Here is a 20877-nt window from a genome sequence, read left to right on the forward strand (position 1 = left end):
TATTGAGAACTTGAGGGTTTACTACCAAGGACAAACCGCGAACGGAAAGGCCTCGATCTTACAACTTACTGCAATGCATTTTAATGATGTTAGTAATACGCGCAAGGTAAGATTTCAGCTGCCTCGGTGATGAGTAGAGGGAATATCCTAAATAACGAACAATCGATGCACTTTGCTTGGTATGGTATTCAATCCCCTTAGATTGGGCTATAGCTGCTCAGCATGGACAGCAATTCCCAGATAGAGAGACAATGACGGTCTTTTCGATGTTAATTTTGGCATTACTGGCGTCTCCGTACATAGTCAACAATTGTTCCAGTATGGGCCATTCATCAGGTGAGGCCAGAAAAACTTCCAAATCATCAGCGTAGCTTAGTAATTTAAAGACCGGTGGATGATACCATTGGATAGGGCTGTCGTCTGCTCCAGTATCCGGATGCCGAATGATTGGAGGATTGGCCATTAAAGATATTTGTGTTGAGAAAGGTGACAGTGACACTCCCTTAAGAGAAGAGGCCAAAATAGTACGTAGAAATGGCTCGAACATCAGATTGAAGAGCAGAGGCGACAAGGGGTCTCCTCGGCGCAGTCCACGTCCTTGTAATAAAGGCTTTCCCAGAAAACCATTAATTGAAACAGAGATGGCCGTTGAGAAAAATAAGGACATTAGAGCTGAGATAAGATGGGGAGGAAAGTTGAACCGTGACAAAACCAGTCTGAAATATTGAGGATGCACCCGATCGTAGGCCTTTTCCTGATCGAGCAGGACGGCTACAGCTTTGGAAGCATGGGGATCGGAACTACGGCGGAAACTATCCATCAATGTAATATTCACCCATTCATTATCTGAAATCAAGCGATGTGGCATAAAGCCTGTCTGATATGGGTTGATTAACTGAGGAAGAACCATATTAAAACGATTCGCGAGAAGTTTGGTATAGAGCTTAGCATCGGAATTGATAAGTGACAATGGTCCCCAATTAATCAAGGGGAAAGGGTCACCCTTCTTAAACAGCAACATCATCCTAGTTTGTTTCCAAGACAAAGGAATATTACCATGTAAGGACTCATTCAAAACGGTCAAGAATAGAAGTTTAGCCTTGGGGAATTTGTAGATCAGAAACTTGTAAAGTTCGAAAGGCAAACCGTCCAAGCCAGGACTCTTCTGGTTGGAAGTATGATTCACTACGTCTAGCAATTCTCCGGTAGGGAAATCAGCGCCCACAGTATGTGAAGCCTGTTCTTCTAAGATGACATCTTCTGGTATATTGGCTAAAAGAGTGTCCACTGCTGCTAAATCAATGTCCTCTGGGGCATATAAATGACTATAGAACCGGTGGGCCTCTTGTAAAATCTCGGGCGTGGTTTCCAATAGTTTACCACTGACGCTACATCTTAGGTGATGAATAGTCTGCTGCATTTGACGTGATTTGATAACCCTATAGAAATACTTGGTATTTCGTTCTCCTTGCTCATGCCATCTGGTAGCGGAACGAAGTAAAACTTTGTTCATTTCGTCCTTGGCCTCCTTATCTAAGGCATCGTTCAGCTGCTTTATCACGGCCTGTTGGCGTGTGTCATTTTGGAGATCGCTGGAGATAAATCCGGCAGGCAGCAATTGCTGAAGCTCCTGCTGTAGCTTTTGGAGGCGGTTGCGTCTATGCTTTTGAAGGCCACGAGTGAAACTTTCACTGATATCTTTTAAGGCACGTTTCAGACTTTCCCACGTTTGTTGAGCAGTTTCATCACCAAGCGACTCAACAGAGGCGAAAAAGGAGTTAACGACATCTGTTAACAAAGCTACGAAAGTATCATTCTGCAGTAGAGAAGTGTTAAAGCGCCAAAATCCGGGGCCAATATCATGCCTTTCCGGAAGTAGATCAATTTGTAGTAATTGGTGGTCTGTCCATGAAGCGGGTAAATATGTCTGTTGGCAGTTGGATATTCGTGGCTGATGGTTTTTGCTACAAAAAATATAGTCGATGGTGGAGGTTTGAGAGCCTCGGTGAAACGTAGGTTGACCGGCCAAAAAGAAATTGTCGAAATGTTCTAAAAGCCATTGATTCCGGGAGACAAAACAAGGGTCGTTACAGGTCTCATCGAGCTTCAACAGATTTAAATTAAGATCTCCCAGTATTATGGAAGGTGACTCTGCATGACCCGTAGACGCGAATGGTGAGGACATAAATTGTTCTAAAAAAGGTAGTCTGTTGGTGGATTGTGCAGGGCCGTGGATGTTGGTAATAGAGCATTCTACTTGTTGTAGAGTTTGATTATATACTGATGCACGTATGCACCGCTCATCAAGTGAACGGTAGCATCCTGAAGTGTGAGGTTTTTGTTTAAACATATAATGGCAGAATATTTAGTGAATAATACGGAGCAGTTGGGAAAAAGATAGGATTGAAAGTAGCTGTTTTGCTGTTGCGTGAGATGATCTTGTAGGTGGAGGGCGGAAACTTCCTGTAAACATAAGACACCCAAAGAAAGAGATGATGATTTGAGGTAAGATAAGAACAATCAACGAGTGTTCTTATCTGCATCCTTGAAAATGCTACGGGCATTTAAGGATGCATTACGCACATGGTTTTTACTCATGACTCTTACGGGCTATCGTATCAGAGGAGGAGCTCGACTTAGCTTTCTCACTATTTATATGGAAGACTTATCTTTGATAGTGGTGGACACAGTTGGACGCATCAATATCCGATGCCATGTTTGACTGCGAGTTGTTCTCATCTTTAGATATCTGTTGTGATGTAATAGTTTTATAGACATCTAAATACTCAGTAAACGAGGTTTCTTTTTGTGCAGGTTCTGCTAAAAGGGGCTCTACGTCGGGGAGACGGCAACGACGCTGAGTGTGTCCATGACCACCACCACGGAAGCAGACTAGTTTTGTAAAGTTGTGCAATCTTTTTTAACATGCCCTTCTTTACGGCAGTAGTAGCAGATGGGCTTTGCACCTTTGTAACTAACGGGGACCGTGACATCCCAGGCTTCTAAATACAGCATACGCTGCAGGGCTTGATATGACGCCGACCCGTCAGCTACTTGACAGTCGAGCAAAACAGAAATATCTCCTTCGAAGAAACCATGACTCAATCGTTGCTTGATTTGAAGCACCCGGCCATAATTGGATATCGACTCCTTGAGCTCGTCAATCAGCTCATCAGACTCTGCTCCGTAAGGCAAAGTCATGGTTACACGACAATGATCATTGGCTTCAGTCCTGTCCTTGTAAGGATAAGCCTTATACTGCACACCGCTGTGCGTGATACCCTCCTCTATGGCGGCGCGGGTACTCTGATCATTTCTAAAACGAGTATAAAAAACCAAATCACCGCGGGTACGGTTGCCACGGAACGATACCGGGTTAAAGTAGTTGCCCACGACCGGGTCAATCTGATCGATAACTAATTTAAAAGCTTCAGATTGATGTTCAAACAATCTGCTAGGTAAGCCAAATATAACAGCTCCGGGCATGAGAGCGGTCTGTACAATGGATTGTATACGCTGAGAACGGAAGTATTCAGCGACCTCAGGGTCTCCGAAAATAGTTTCGACAGTGTACAATTCTTTCTTTCCTGATATCGAACTGACTTCGAGGAAGGAGAACATTGGTTTTTAAACCTTTGGCCACAATGATTGACCAGTTAGTCCCATGCTTGGTTTGTGATTCGATCGTCATGGGTTGATCGATGACTAGAGATCTCGAATGTAGAAATGTAGTTGTTGGTTGTAAATGCTGCAATCTGATTGGTCAGTTCAATAAATGTACTGAATAGACGAAAGAAAGGCCCTAACTTTTTTTTATTTTTTTGGAAATAAAAATTGAAATTGTCCAATGAAATGCGCCCCATTTCTGCCCAAAATTTTCCAAATAGGGTAGGTGCGAGTTAATAATACTGAGAAGTGAGTTAATCAGACTGTAGAATTTGCAGGAACTTTCCAGTATTATTAACTCGATAGTTATAAATACTACCTCAGGCCAACACAGTTGCTTTACCATCAAAGTTTGTCTTTTTTTTATACTCTAAACCATTCAATATGCAACCTATGCTCAATCAAACCACTTCATCTAAGCGACGTTTAAACAAAGAGACTGAAGAAGAAGAGCTTGAAGTCGAAATGGAAGCTTCTACTTCAAATACAGCTATCCCTGCGAGCTCATACTCTGGTCAAGCTGGTTCAAAGATTATAGTAACCGAATTTGATCTTGCAATGGAGGCCCTTTTTAGAAGAGTCCGTGCTAGCACTGCTATGAGTTACAGAATGCCTTTAGAACATTGGAAGGTACCAATCAATTAAAACTTTGTATTAACTATGCAAGTTTTTCTAAATTCACTTTATTTCAAGGATTTTTGTGAAAAGAATCGTGTCAGATACCCTGTTGATCCTCTCTACCCGTACACAGTTGGACCCACTGAATTCATCATAGTCTTTTTCAAAGAGTTCGTATTCAAGCGTACTTATCAGAAGAGCGTCTCAATTGAATCTGACGTTAGGACACAGGTTGGCTTGCAGACTGAGGAAAATGAGGGTAGCCGAATGACTTTGCTCCAAAGTATGTAGCATTGTATAACACGAATATATGTGATTAGACTCAATTAACGTTATCTTAATTAGTGGCCAGAAATGCTCCAGTAAGCAGGAATGGTCAAAAGAAACTAATAGAAGTTCCTATCGGCATAGAAGCTGTCAATCAGTATAAGAAAGCCTTGATATATCTATACGGTTTTCAATCTGAACATCGAAGACTGGAGTGGCCATCTCCCAACAAGACAAAGCAAATAACTGATCTAATAAAGAAGTATGAAAATGATTTGATTTACGATCAAGTGCAAACCAACGTGGATAGAGCTGCCCATTGTGTTATCCGTGATTCATACAAATCCGGCGAATTTATTAGAATCTTAAAAAGCTTATGGGTCTCTGAAAGCCAAACAGCCTTGCGTGAGATGTTCTCCATTTCGTCGCGCCACCATATGCTACTTCGGGATCAAGACCTCAGAAATTTAAACTTTGCTGACTATTTCTGTACTATCATACCAAAGAAACAGCATAAGGGGATTCAACAGGCTGTAGCTTTAGTGTTTAGCTTAGACAAAGGCAAGACACTCAAAGAAGGAGAAGTAAAATTTGCTTGTGCAATGCGCCATGAAAACCTCTTCAGATGTCCTTTCAGTGCTTTTGCTTTTTCATGTTTAGTTTGCTTCAGCTAACTCATTTGCCCACAAGAGTTTAGTATCAAGTTAGAAGGAGCATTAATCCATTTTTTTTAAAGAACAACGGTGATTTCCTGAAGGAAGATAGGTGGCATAATTGGAAGGTTTTGCGTGGACGTGGCAGCCCAGAGAAAAGTTTGAGTGGCGTTTCGCAATGGAAAACTGCAAAACAAGCGCTTTTGGATGAAACAATCCATACAACTAGAGTGACTCATGGTGGACGCCATGCTGGTGCAATGGAGGCTGAAGCTCTAGGTATGCCTATTGATTTAATCAAGCGTGGTGGAGGATGGAAGGATCGTCTTGGCCGATTGGAGACTCATTACCTCGGTAAACTTCCATCACAGTTCGCAAGAGGTATGGCCGGCTTCTGGGATAAGCCTTTCGGATTAGCAAGAAACAGCGTATCACCGCCCATTGAACTGCAACGAATGATTTTCCCTTGGATTGAGTATTATTTTGGAGAGAACAACATTGAATGGATGGCTGTATGTGAGCGAGAAATGAAAGAAATTGACGAGAACGAAGATGAGGAGGATAACATGGCCAATGTAGAAATCAGTGAAAATTCATTGGAATTTGTAGAAGAGAATGGAATCATGGTGTCTCGAGAAAGACGAAGAAAGGGAAAGCAACGAGCAGTTCAGAGCAGCTTAGACACAGCAAAAAGAGGCTTTTTACGACTTTTGATCAGATGTAGAAGGATAATTTTACAAGATGCAGCAGTATACATGTGTTTGAACAAGGAGAATAAACTCGTCAACTCCAGAAGCAGTATCTTCTCAAATTACATATTCAAGCAGTTTCAAGAAGATGTTGTAGCTGCCGTAACCAGTCCTTCTGTTGGCAGATTAGAAGAGTACGAAAACCTTGTGCCAAGTCTTGTCGATACACATAGACAAGTAGCCAGTCGAGTAACGGAAGTCAATCACAGGATTGTACGCTTGCAACAGCAGCAAAATGACCGCTTTCAAAAGAATGAAAACAATTTTCAGCGATTTGTTGAACAAAGCAATCGTACCAACCTTACGTTGCTAAACACTACTCAACAGTTAGCACGAGACGTACGAATACTCATGATGCAACAACAGTGTTTGAATTCTCAAATGCAATTGCTTTTAGCTACCAACACTCCATTAAATACAAATATCAACAACGATATGCCTCAAGCATCTACCTTTTCTTCTGCTGTTCAAACACAATATACTCCCTTTCCTCCTCTCGTCGCTGAGCCTGCACCTTCTGCTCAGCAACCTGTCACTATAAGCCCTGCCCCATCAGCAACAATCACCAATGCCAATACCAGTGGTTTATCTAGACCAAGGCAAAAAAAGAATACAAAATGGATTAACTACGAGCCAAGCAGCTCCAAATAATCTCATAAATAATATGTACATTTATACCTATGTAACCATTATACTGTATATGCATATCTTGCAATAAACACATGTATTACGCATCATTAAAACAAAAAAAGCCTTACTCAGTCTGCCAAAAATAAAGTATTATATAGTAAAAGATAGGAATACAAATGGTGGTATCAAAAAGCCTAAAAGTATATCGTATAGATAATCATGCAAGATAGTTACTGTTGGTCTCCAATGTCCAACATGAAGCCAAGCGATCATCTGATGTCAAAACCAATGATGTTTTTTTTTTCTGGCCCTGCGGGGCACTCAGTATATGATTTCCAGTATTTGCGTGATTTTATCCAAAAATGGAAGGATTACTATAAGTAGTAGTTTTTCAACTACTCAAGCCTATAGGCAAGGCATTTATTTTATTGGCTGTCCTTTTTAGGAACAGTTAGTTTTTATACCGTTACAGTAAAATGACCAGACACAAAGATAATCTTTATTTAGGTTTGCTGAGAATGATAAGATCTTAGCCGCAAGCGGGTTGTCACGTTCTGACCTCTAATTCACATAACAATCTGAGAAACAATCCAGATTTACTGCCTTTACCAGTTATAGTGTACTGGAACAAATAAGATTCCAGGCACACTGGGACAAATAAGATTTCATCAGGCACACTTCAACCTTACTGGTAATCTAGATATATCTCAGTGGCGTTGTACAATTTATTAACAGGATCGGTTGTCACTACTACTTTCTTAATTCCACTATAAGCTCAGTTCAACCTCGCATTCATATAAAAGACCATTCAATTTCTAAACCAAAATAAAATCATCCAAGAACTATTGTTCGGTCTCGCTGACTCACTCAGTCTCTACATTTAAAAACTTATTGAAATATAACTCCTGATATCTAAGAATATCACACGGGTGTCAAAGTAGATGTGTGTCAGATTGTCAAGCAGGTACTGAAGTCGTTTTGTAGTTTAAGACGTATATTAGTATCTTGGATACAACAAAGAGGAAGGAATGGAAATATTTGATTTGATCGAATGTAAGGTGGTCTTGTGAATGATATGCGGAAACTTCTTGGAGACATAAAATGTCAACAGACAAAGCAGGGGAACGTAAATGGGATATATATTGTTTCTGGGTATATTTGTCAGCATCCTTGAAAATGCTGCGAGCATTTAAGGATGCGACGCGTATAGGTCGATTATTCATTGCCCTCCTGGGCGGTCATGGATAAGTTGGGAGGAGTGGTATCCGCTTCTATTACAGTATCATATCTATATCATCACTGTGAGCAGCAGGAGTTAATTGACTATGAATAGGTGTAGTTGCCAAACTAATGTTGGTATCGGAAGGCGCAGGTGTTGCAGGCTCGTCAAGGGCCATACTGGCAGCAACGGGTGATACTGGCATATTTTGAGCCGGCAGTACCAGTGGGTTTATTGAATGAAGACAAAGTATGATCAACAGAAGCCTTAGCGGTCGTTGATCGGTAGCATATCGTTTTGCCTTTTTCGAAATGATAAGGGCAGACTCATCATTGATGGTAGAGGTAATAGGAGGACTATCGGCGGGGCGTTCGTTATTGGTGAGTTCACTCGGAACTTCATATTCAGCGATGGCGTCAGTATCACTTTGCTCATTAGCTTTTAAAGCAGGAACAGGAACGTCTTCCATGCGGCAATTTCTACGAATATAACCCTTACGATGACATTTGTAACAGGTCAAATTTTGCCAAACAGGGCAGTCTTTACGAACATGTCCAGCTTGGCGACGGTAATAACAGACAGGAGGTGCGCCTTTTTAGCTGGCAGGGGCTAACGTATCTCATTCGGACAAGAACAGTTTACGGTCCAATGGTTGCACGGGTGAAGGGGAATGTCGCTATCTGATTGGTCGATTAAGTTGAAAAACAAAATGCACGGAAGAGAGCTAATAATAATATTTTATTTGGAAATAAATATGTGGTATTTGACGACTTGTGGAGTAAAATATCACTTAGTTAAAACAATAAAAAGCTTAACGAGATCAAACTAGTGAGTCTTTATTTTGAATCAAGTTAAGTTCAAAGAGAAGAAAAATATCTACTGCAAAATTTCAAATATCATCTTCATATTGCGGAACCTAGAAACTGACAGCTGAGTTATTCTACTCAAAGAAGACGTACGTCTTCTGAACCGTAAAAGAATAGAATTCTCCCTTGAGGAGATTACGCATCTACCCGGAGCGGGTGGACTTGTAAACGTATCCATGGCTTGATCTAGCGATCATGCAACTAACCTATTTTCCCGTGCTAACTATTATGTAGCACTGCTTGCAGGAAAATAGTATTAATTAGGAAAATGGTATTCGTGCGTGGTGTTTGAGTTGAGTGAACAGTTATTGTAAAGGATGATCACAGCCTCTTATCTTGCAATCATTCTTTATGCCGAAGGCAGAGAATAGTACTTATAATAACCTATTATATCTTGGTATTGAATCAATATATCCTGCATGTCCATATATTAGTTCTACCATATATCCTAAATGACAACCTGTTCAGCCTTATAGGAGGTAGCTAATCTCGTATAAGAATCATCACTTATTCTATATTCGCTTCCTACTCTACTCTATTTCAGCAGTAATGAGGTGCGAGGATCTTGTATAATTTGTATACGAGTTCTCCACATCTCATATGATGCTGTCAACTAAACACAACACTTAATTCACGGTACTCATATATTAGAGTTTATGTAGTTTCTAATTATTTATGGTTTGCAATATTGTATAATTCATCTTTATCCTTCATAAAGTGGATTATATCTTTAATATTTGTATATCATCTACCCTCAAATACGACACCCGTAACTTCAGCAGTTTCATTATAACTAACGTGACGGACAGGATAAACTATTCCTTAATTCTGCCGACGTCTACGTTTCAGTCTTATTGAATTCTGTCAGAATGTAAAAGGGTTAAAGTAAGGACCAACAAGATAATAGCTTAAGTAGATTAGATTTATGTATTGTGGTTTGATGTGCTAAATAAAGTTATCTGATTTAATCAAATCCAAATACTATAATATCTTATTTCTAAATGAAGTCAATTACTCATCCAATGTTGTCTCGGTATTCTAACCTTCATAAGGATCCGCAATCTCTTATTTCAGTATTATGTAATAATCCAAGAGTAATATGCTGTTGGATACAACACTGTTACCACATTCTACGAGTCTTCTCCGTCAACATTCGTATTGAACATCTTTTTATAGTCTCGCTACTTAATTTAGTCCCCTATAATCCTAATTGATAAGATTTACAGTGTCGATGTTCGTGTCGGTGTCGGTGTCGATGTCGGTGTCGATGTCGGTGTCGGTGTCGATGTCGGTGTCGATGTCGGTGTCGGTGTTCGGTGTCGGTGTTCGGTGTCGGTGTCGATGTCGGTGTCGGTGTCGATGTCGGTGTCGATGTCGGTGTCGGTGTTCGGTGTCGGTGTCGATGTCGGTGTCGGTGTCGATGTCGGTGTCGATGTCGGTGTCGGTGTTCGGTGTCGATGTCGGTGTCGATGTCGGTGTCGGTGTCGGTGTCGGTGTCGGTGTCGATGTCGGTGTCGATGTCGATGTCGATGTTCAGTGTCGATGTTCGTGTCGATGTCGGTGTCGATGTCGGTGTCGGTGTCGGTGTCGGTGTCGATGTCGATGTCGGTGTTGATGTTCGTTATAAGGAAAGATAAATAGAAAATCACCATGCTCGGGATCGAGCCGGGCCCACTAGGAAAAGTAGTAACTGGGAAGAGTACAAAAAAAAATGTGTAAAACACTTTACTATCCTCAATCGAAAATAGACGAAAATATGGATACTCCTAATCTACCAGTTAAATGGAAGTCAAACACAGATCTTATAGCTCAGCTTCTACTGAATGAGCAAGAAGTAATAAATCTGATCGTTCAAGTTTTGGTTGGTAAGACATATTATAGCATTTTTGTAAAACTGACTGCTCTAATATAACACGTGGCTCTACTTATAGGTACGCACGTTCCAAAAAACAACTATGTAGTGCATCAGAATGAATGGCCACAGGCTGAAGGGCTTTTTAAAGTATACAAATCTCAGAATGAAAGTGACGAACGTTTCAAACCAATAGTTGTAACTATTCAAAGTGAAATCAATCAAGTATTGATTCTGAAAATTATGCAATACTGTATACTTGTTTGCGAACGATTCAACTATTTACCAATTGTATTAATTATTGCCAACAAAGACTGTCTTGGCTCAAATGAAGGTGAATCAAATTCCCATTTGGTAAAGATCAAATCTAATTTTTGGGCAGAGAAATGTCTGATGTTTCTTTCCGATTTGGATGTCAAACCTCTAAACGATCAACCTATGAATGCCTTTCATGCGTTATGTCAGTTTTTGTCTCTTCCAGACAAAGTATTTTCCTTTTCTTCTGACGTAGAAAATCAAACTATTAGTTTGCTGAGCGAGGCAATTATAAAAAAAAGAGAATAATAATACTTTATTTGGAAATAAACAAACAATTATTCTTATTTTTTGGCACGTTTAACGGCATGGTGATAGGAACTTTTTAAAGAGTTTGCTGAGGTATAAGAGTTAAATAGCCCTTTGGCTTTTCCTGCATTAAAAATATCTTTCCAGTTTTTTGACTTGTTTGGTTCTGACATGCTTTCGACAAAAAGAAAGTCTTCTGTTGTGTATTTTTTCTGTTCTGCCTGTAAGGCTTGCAGATCTAATTCATATTCTTCATTTAACTTTCTTTTCTGGCCTTCAATGATTCCTAGGAACTCTTTGACAAAGTTTTTGCTTTTTTCCAGCATCAGAATAGGATCTTCATCTTGTAGATCGATTATCTTCTGTGCTTCGTTTGTAGCGTGATCAAGAACCTGATAGAGTTCATTTTGATTTTTTTTCACCATGTATTTTTTACATATAGACCATAGAAAGCGTACCGTCGAATTAGCAGCAAACGTAAGCGATTCCAAGTTTTGTGCTTGTGACGAGGTAAAATAGGCAAGTGCTACAAATGGAGCCATGGAGTCTTGAATGTGATTTTTAATTGACTTAACTGAGACGAAATTGGTTGACTTCGCCCAATGTTGACACTGAGTTTCCAGAATATAAGGGGTATTTGCTTTCTCAACAAAACTTTTCTCAAATCTGACATTGGCAAATTTCTCTACCACAAAGACAAGCACCACAGGCAACACCTCATAACGATCATACACGTTACTGCAATAGTTGATTAGCCTTAACATAAATCGTTGATCCACTTGATTTTGAACTTCAACTAAGATGGGTGGTAGATCATGCGTCACTTCATCTTTTGGTAAATATAATACATCTGACCTTTTACCATCTGCCCAATCTGTTGAGCCAGAAATATATGCATTATTGGCGATGTCTGACCCTATGAAAAATAAATGTGTTAAGTTCCGTTTCGTGAATAAAGAAAAAAAAATTACTTACCAAGTAATTCGTGAACAATAATATTTATCACGGTTTTATTGCTTAGGATTAGTTTAGTGGTAAGGTCAGTCCCGCACCTCATTTCAAAAGGCAAGTACAAGTTATCCATATCTTTCTCCATTTTTTTTTATATAAAGAAAAGGTAAGACACGACACTGAACATCGACACCGACACCGACACCGACACCGACATCGACATCGACACCGACATCGACATCGACACCGACATCGACACCGACACCGACACCGAACACCGACACCGAACACCGACACCGACATCGACACCGACACCGACATCGACACTGTAAATCTTATCAATTAGGATTATAGGGGACTAAATTAAGTAGCGAGACTATAAAAAGATGTTCAATACGAATGTTGACGGAGAAGACTCGAAGAATGTGGTAACAGCCTCAAATGCCATGCTTTATTTTCCTTTTTTGTAATATATATTGAAATAAAATAATAGTTTCCCTTTTTCCCTTTATACCTTTAAAAGGCGATGAGAGTATTCAATTTTTGAACTGTTTTTATATATATAGGGTTGGGTGTAAAGTATATAGTATATAGTTATTGTTTGTTTTGTTCAGGACCACCATTTCTGGTACCATGGGCGGGTTGTTACCACATTCTTTGTTATATACGATAAGATAAAGTATAAGAAAAAGAAAACAAAAGGAAATCAGTGAAAGACCAAGTTTATCTTCTTTTATTCAGTAGAATATTCTGATAAGAATTGAATTGAAGACAAAAATCATGTAGGAAAAAAGTACTTCTATTTATATTTGTGGATATTGTAAAAAACTTTTTCTATCAAGACTCTTAGGTACAAGATGACCTGATGATGAAAGAAAAGATATACCCAATTGTTACTGTACGGTTCATCATGCTATAGCGGTGCCTTGACCGATTGGATCGGTGAAAGGAGGTAAGTGGGTTGATCTGAGTAAAGGTTCCTTTGACCCGTTGTGGTATTTGACGACTTGAGAGTTAAATATCACTTAATTAAAACAGTAAAAAGCTTAACGAGATCAAACTAGTGAGTCTTTATTTTGAATCAAGTTAAGTTCAAAGAGAAGAAAAATATCTACTGCAAAATTTCAAATATCATCTTCATATTGCGGAACCTAGAAACTGACAGCTGAGTTATTCTACTCAAAGAAGACGTACGTCTTCTGAACCGTAAAAGAATAGAATTCTCCCTTGAGGAGATTACGCATCTACCCGGAGCGGGTGGACTTGTAAACGTATCCATGGCTTGATCTAGCGATCATGCAACTAACCTATTTTCCCGTGCTAACTATTATGTAGCACTGCTTGCAGGAAAATAGTATTAATTAGGAAAATGGTATTCGTGCGTGGTGTTTGAGTTGAGTGAACAGTTATTGTAAAGGATGATCACAGCCTCTTATCTTGCAATCATTCTTTATGCCGAAGGCAGAGAATAGTACTTATAATAACCTATTATATCTTGGTATTGAATCAATATATCCTGCATGTCCATATATTAGTTCTACCATATATCCTAAATGACAACCTGTTCAGCCTTATAGGAGGTAGCTAATCTCGTATAAGAATCATCACTTATTCTATATTCGCTTCCTACTCTACTCTATTTCAGCAGTAATGAGGTGCGAGGATCTTGTATAATTTGTATACGAGTTCTCCACATCTCATATGATGCTGTCAACTAAACACAACACTTAATTCACGGTACTCATATATTAGAGTTTATGTAGTTTCTAATTATTTATGGTTTGCAATATTGTATAATTCATCTTTATCCTTCATAAAGTGGATTATATCTTTAATATTTGTATATCATCTACCCTCAAATACGACACCCGTAACTTCAGCAGTTTCATTATAACTAACGTGACGGACAGGATAAACTATTCCTTAATTCTGCCGACGTCTACGTTTCAGTCTTATTGAATTCTGTCAGAATGTAAAAGGGTTAAAGTAAGGACCAACAAGATAATAGCTTAAGTAGATTAGATTTATGTATTGTGGTTTGATGTGCTAAATAAAGTTATCTGATTTAATCAAATCCAAATACTATAATATCTTATTTCTAAATGAAGTCAATTACTCATCCAATGTTGTCTCGGATATACAGATGAAATATTCTTCCGCTAAAGAAAAGAATTGTTCTAACAAGTCTATCACTCACGGTTATTCTAACCTTCATAAGGATCCGCAATCTCTTATTTCAGTATTATGTAATAATCCAAGAGTAATATGCTGTTGGATACAACAAACTATCACTCAAGATTAAACCAATCATTATAAGTGTAATGACCATCTGTCTTGTTGGATACGTTTCAGACGCTTCATATATAAATACTATCCCAAATTCATATTTAGTTCAGTAGTGTTTTGATCTGCTTTATCTTATTTATCTGCTTTACCTGTTCTTTAACACTATCTGAACTCTACCTGTAATAAATCTTATCATAAGTGTTGATTCTTTTGTAACTTCTCTGTTCAGAGTATTCTTAACACCACATCTAGTCTCGCTCCGGGCAAGGATCTTTCAGCCACTCTGTCATGTCCCGACCACTGTCTACGGTATCGAAACACGAGTGAGAATTAATTAATTTAAACACAGCATAAACAGCTGTCAACTTTAGACTTGAATTTGTCGTATTTGAGGCACGATGGCAATATTATTATTATATGAGTAAATCACTCAAAACGTCTAACGAAATGTAAAATAAAACTTGATCTCAGATATGAGTACTGCTCATATCTTCGTTCCCGTTTGGTAAGCGGTGTGTTCGATTGCATACATTTGAACCTTAGATCAAATGTATAACAAATAAAGATAAGATAAGAAAAGAATATGGATTAAGGATAATTCTTATGTGAGATTAGCTACCTCACATAAGATCTGAACAGGTTATCTTTATGAAATATATTTTACTTAAATTATCTATGGCTATATGACATTTAGGTATATAGCAGGATTGGTATATGTACTCGTAGGATATGATATATCCAGTTACTTTAAAAGACTTATAAAATAAAATAAGACAGTAAAATGACCAGACACAACAAAGATACCCTTTATTCAAGTTTGTCGAGAATGATACTTTTATATGAGAAACGGGGTTATTAACGGGTATTCAACTATTAATACAACTGAACTAAAACTATCATGAGAATGATAAGATCTTAGCCGCAAGCGGGTGTCAAAGTAGATGTGTATCAGATTGTCAAGCAGGTACTGAAGTCGTTCTGTAGTTTAAGACGTATAGTTGTATCTTGGATACAACAGGATATATTGATTCAACAACCAGAACATAGTAGGTCGCGGTACTGCTCCCTGTTCCGGAAATAAAGTATGGTTGGAGATAAAAAGGCTCAATCACCCTTTATTAATACAACAACTGTTCACGCAATCAAAAGAACACTGACGTGTTTGGTGAGATAATAACTACAATACTCGAGTACGTACAACCAGGTAGAGAATACATTCTACCACGGTCTATCTATATTGCATCTAATATAGGTTATGTACAACATAGAACAAGATATAGGCCTAAGTATAATAATCACCAATAAGCATCTGAACCTGAAATTAGTGACTAGCATACGCATCCTCAAATAATATAATTCCCATTAAACCTCACAAAGTAAATAATCCTTCTACTTCATCTGAAGAATAATAAAGACACCTAAGTTCATAGTCATCGACTTACAACTGTTATCAATTTTTTAAATAAGCAAATACAACAAACACCACGCACGAATATCTCTTCCTAGCTAACATCTATAATCATTCCCACAGTATCTGAGCTACACAACTGGTGGCCGATAGATATTGGATTATAGATGTAGCTGCATGATCACCCTGGATCTGCCAGGATAGCACATTACAAATCAATCCGCTCTGGGATGGACGAGTAATTATCCACTTAAAGGGAAGACCTATTCTTTTACGGAAACCTCTGATTCACTGAGTATTATTCGATCATAATACATCAGTGTCAGCTATAGATCCCGAAACAATCATTTCGTAGACAGCAAACACAATAAGTCTTTATTAATAGCAGTAATTTTAGTTTTCTTTTCTTTTTCTTTAGTTTGTTTTTGAAAGAGAAATAAAGACGGTGGTTTGATTTCGTTAAGCTTTCGTGTTTATTTTCTCTTGTGTTATTCTTTACCTTTCATACTTAGTTAAAACTAGCGAATACCACAGTAATAATCTACGCGTAATATGATGTTGGATACAACAGTATACAACAACAATTCTAATCAGTTTCTTCTTCGTCGGACAGGAGGGATTGAGAGCACGTGACTTCGATATCGCGAAGACATCTTGCGGTGCTATGCTTGACGCGTCCGTCGGTTACAATTTGTCCTTTCTAAAGTTCAATTTATAGCAGAAATCCGTTAATCAATGAGACATTCCTTATTCGTTTACATACAGGGTAGAGAACTAAGGGAGGTTATATATTTGAAACTCCACCACATGTGTGATATTCTTAGATATCAGGAGTTATATTTTAATAAGTTTCTAAATGTAGAGACTGAGTGAGTCAGCGAGACCGAACAGTAGTTCTTAGATGATTTTTATTTTGGTTTAGAAATTGAATGGTCTTTTATATGAATGCGAGGTTGAACTGAGCTTATAGTGGAATTAAGAAAGTAGTAGTGACAACCGATCCTGTTAATAAATTGTACAACGCCACTGAGATATATCTAGATTACCAGTAAGGTTGAAGTGTGCCTGATGAAATCTTATTTGTCCCAGTGTGCCTGGAATCTTATTTGTTCCAGTACACTATAACTGGTAAAGGCAGTAAATCTGGATTGTTTCTCAGATTGTTATATGAATTAGAGGTCAGAACGTGACAACATGTTTTTGCCCAAACGACGAATTTCCAGAACGAATCGCTTACCTTTTCTTCTACTTCAGTGTTCCGCTGGTAAAATTACACACCACAACGGAAAAGGAGCAATTTCTGAAATACAGGCAAAGTGGATCAACATCATGGAAAAGCATGAAATTATTGATTTAAGTGATTCTTCCGATGACAATACCAGCAAACACGATTTCTATACTAGCGCTTCGATCACCCCTTTACTGCGTCCAGTATTGCCATCAGTATCTCCACATCGCCAAAAGCTTCCACGCGAACAGGTCATCCTTATTGAAAGTGAGGAGGAGTTTGAAGGGGAAGCTGTGCTAGAGAAAAAGAGGTTGAAAGGAAAAGAAAAAGAAGAAGTTAACTCTAAAAAAGAAGTTGAAACCCAAACACTCTTAGAGAAAGAGCAAAAGCCTCGCCTCAATGATCTCAATGGCACATCAGCAACGAACTCATCACCAGCAAATCAATACAATAGTTTCTCAAACGGAAACAGAAACGCACCTAAATCATTAAAAGGGGAGAGAATACCGAAAGAATTTGAAAGAAATGGCAGCCCGTCACCTATGTCCACCACGTCATCAACGTCTGGAACCACCAGCATTGTATCACGGCGTATCCTCCCAGCAAGACAAACGCGTACCAAAGTAGCTACTTATAATGATGTCATCAATTCTTCAGAGGAATTCCTCATTGAGAAAGCTTTTATCAATTATTATAAACGCAATTCCAGGGATGCTGGATATGGTATTGGTAGCAAGCGCGCTAAATTTTACAAAGATGAGAACTACAACCCGTCTGATTCTCGAGCCCCCAAACAATTCAATACCTCAACTACTTTCCTTACTGGCTTTACATATGATATAGCTATGCAACGCCACTTCAGTTTGGTACGTAATGAGGATCATCCGGAAAACCCTTGGAGAACGTTTAAGGTGTTTAATATATTTGAGTTTCATGGATTGGTCCAACATTGTAAAAGAATCATTGGGCGACGGGCAACGAGAGAAGAGGTCTTGTTAGCTCATAATATTCATCATTATAGAAAGATGCGAGATACGATTTGTAAGTTACTACATCGCAGTAGTTTAAAGGAAAATAGATATAATTTGATTTTGTTTTCTTGAATGATTTAGTTTAACCATTTCTCAAATCATTCCATATAGGGCTTAAAACACGTAAAGAATACTTGGTGGCCCAGAACCAATATGAGTCCATTTATCTCAATTGCAATTCATATGATTCAGCTCTGCTAGCGGCAGGAAGTTTGATTGAAGTCACAATAGCTGTTATCCAACGTAAAATTAAGAATGCATTTGCAATCATTAGACCCCCTGGACACCATGCCACCTTCGATATAGCTAAAGGCTTTTGTATATTTAATAATGTGGCTATCGCATCGATGAATTTGGTCAAGAATCACGGCGTTAAGAAGGTTTTAATTGTTGATTGGTAAGTCAATAAATTTTCGACGTTAAATCAGAATACGGTGGTGCTGAATTTGTTTTACAAATGTAAATATTCTCCTTCTCAGGGATATTCATTTTGGTAATGGGACACAAAATATATTCGCTGAGGACCCTAATGTGCTTTACTTGTCATTACATCGTTATGAGGATAGCCAATTTTACCCTGGGGATATAAGAGGAGCAGCGGAAAATGCAGGTCACGGTGAAGGTGAAGGTTTTACAGTGAATATTCCTTGGCCATGTGCAGGAATGACGGATGCCGATTATATTTACGCTTTTAAAAGTGTCGTTATACCCATCGCTACCGAATTCAATCCTGATATTGTTATAGGTAAGACTGACTATGTCAATCTGAAGACTTAGTATTCAGTTGGAAAGAATATCTTAATAAGATGTTGATAATATACTAATAGTGTCCGCTGGATTTGATGCTGCTGTTAATGACCCTATTGGCAATTGTCTCCTCACACCTGCAGCCTATGGCCAAATGACATATATGCTAAAAAATATCGCAGATGGAAGGTTAGTTCTCTCTTTGGAAGGAGGCTATGATTTGCATTCTATTGCACTATCAGCATATGAATGTATGCAAGTGCTTATGGGTGCAGAGCCAGATCCTATTGAAGCAAGTCTGGCGCCTCAGAACGGATGCATAGAGGCAATTGATTTAGTAAAGAGAATTCAAAAGAAGTATTGGAAATGTCTACAAGACGAAGTATCAACATCAAGTTGATATTGCTCCTTAGTATAACCATAGTCGGTTTCATTTTAACATTTAACATATCTTTACCGACGATTATATCTTTCTCCTTAAATCCTCTGTTGTATCATCTTAATGATCATATTGACTCTACTCTTCCCAACTCACGAATCTTGGACATGCACAGCCACAAGAAAAGCACGTTACTGTGGCATATATTTTTATGACGATTCTCTTTTAACTTCTTTACATCTTTACCAGCATCCCAATTGAAGGGACAACAGACAAAAATCGTTGGCGTATTGTAGTTAATCATAGGAGATTGTGAACATGTAAACAGATAATGTGCTGTTCAGGCTGATTACTCATGGACAGTAACAATCGCGTAAGTTGGAAAGTCTGTTGTGAGAAGTGTTCTTTTGTCATCTCAAAATGCCATGTTAATCTAGAACTTACTCTTTTATCTATAGAAAGGTCAACTAGCAAAGACAGCGTGTTCTTTTCTCTTTAAAGCCGTTAATTTTTGACAGGTGCTTCTCAAGTCGGCTGGACGTTCGAAGGAACGACATACCTGACGCTTCAAAATTTGCTATTTTCATTATAATCGAAAGCCACGTGACGCTTCGTATTGATAAAAAAAAGTTGCGGCTCAGTTCAAACTGTATACTAGATCTTTAGAAGATCCGAAATGTTGGGCAGAGACTTTGACGCCCTTGGCGGAGTTCCATCAACCGATTTCTTATTTTCAAGCAGATGCACTATGTCTAAATCATGAAAACTAAATTTGAAGAATTCCCTGATATACACTATTCATCCCTCAGCCTGAAGCTGTGGCAACCAATGTACGAGCCACACGTGTAAGGAAAGGCAGTTTAGTGAATTCTTGAAGGATTTGATGTTTGACCACTTGTAGGTAGTAAATGTCATGTAAAATTTATACTAAAAGCTTAAAAATGAACTTGTAAAAACTCTATTTTTAATTTAAGCCAAATAACTCTGAAGAAAAACATCTACTGCGAAGTTTTGTATCTTCTTCATATTGCAAGAACTTAGACTGACAGCTGAGTTATTCTACTTAATGAAGACATACATCTTTTTAACCGTAAAAAGCAGAATTTTCTCTTGCGAAGTCTACGCATCTACCACTGTACTCAGAGCGGATGACTTATTACAGTATCCATAGCTTGATCTAGTGATCATGCAACTCATTATCCCGTACTGACTACGGCAAGTATATCAGCAATCGATTTGTTCATTTGTTCAAATCGGCTTTGATTCAGGGGGATCTTGCATATATTGATGACCATAATTATCTTGCAAATTACTATTGCTGAATAAGTAGCTTAATCTGCGGGCAGACCATTTGAAGGCTATTATTGAAGGACACTCTTACTACTGTTAGAAGAAGTCAATTTCTCCTGTTGGCTAAGGGGAAGTTTTTTTTTATTTTTTTGATTAACTTCCGTTAAACAATTATTTGATTGTCACAATTACAAGTTAAACCATCCTCAATTTCGCATCAATGAAGAAGCCATCCTCTCCAGAATAATTAAAGATATTTGGTACTACATCATTGTAATTTTGTTAGTGGAACGATACAGTCAGCATTCTAATGTAAGTAAAGAAAGACTTATTTCGCGTCTATTGTACCTGTAGCTTTTCAAAATCAAGCATGCATCAGAACGAATTAAGCAGATAGACTTTATAAAACAATTTGGAACGCTCCTTTTCCGTGAGACGTTCCATATTACCATTTGAAACGGATGTTCTGAACC

The 20877-nt window shown here is 38.4% G+C and overlaps 4 protein-coding genes across 4 annotated transcripts; 3 read left to right on the plus strand and 1 right to left on the minus strand.

Annotated features, from left to right (window-relative positions):
* Positions 1-10592: 10592 nt before the first annotated feature.
* On the plus strand, positions 10593-11084 carry BDF20DRAFT_826316 (uncharacterized protein; the record flags this gene model as incomplete). Its single annotated transcript, XM_053078060.1, has 1 exon — positions 10593-11084. A coding segment is annotated over one exon (492 nt), but the record flags the coding sequence as incomplete, so codon positions are not given.
* A 35-nt stretch (positions 11085-11119) lies between these two features.
* Positions 11120-11848, minus strand: BDF20DRAFT_826051 (uncharacterized protein; the record flags this gene model as incomplete). Its single annotated transcript, XM_053078031.1, has 1 exon — positions 11120-11848. One exon carries the CDS (start codon positions 11846-11848, stop codon positions 11120-11122), a length of 729 nt encoding a protein of 242 aa, XP_052933081.1.
* Positions 11849-16906: 5058 nt separating this feature from the next.
* BDF20DRAFT_891090 (uncharacterized protein) lies at positions 16907-17353 on the plus strand. The gene is made up of 2 exons (XM_053082227.1): positions 16907-17029; positions 17109-17353. Exons 1-2 carry the CDS (start codon positions 16924-16926, stop codon positions 17255-17257), a joined length of 255 nt encoding a protein of 84 aa, XP_052933082.1. The 5' UTR covers positions 16907-16923; the 3' UTR covers positions 17258-17353.
* A 146-nt stretch (positions 17354-17499) lies between these two features.
* BDF20DRAFT_826359 (uncharacterized protein) lies at positions 17500-19135 on the plus strand (the record flags this gene model as incomplete). The annotated part of the gene is made up of 4 exons (XM_053078067.1): positions 17500-17998; positions 18100-18385; positions 18468-18616; positions 18816-19135. 4 exons carry the CDS (start codon positions 17500-17502, stop codon positions 19133-19135), a joined length of 1254 nt encoding a protein of 417 aa, XP_052933083.1.
* Positions 19136-20877: the final 1742 nt, after the last annotated feature.

This window comes from Mycotypha africana, assembly GCF_025528875.1.
Source record: "Mycotypha africana strain NRRL 2978 chromosome Unknown BDF20scaffold_10, whole genome shotgun sequence".
NCBI lineage: Eukaryota > Fungi > Mucoromycota > Mucoromycetes > Mucorales > Mycotyphaceae > Mycotypha > Mycotypha africana.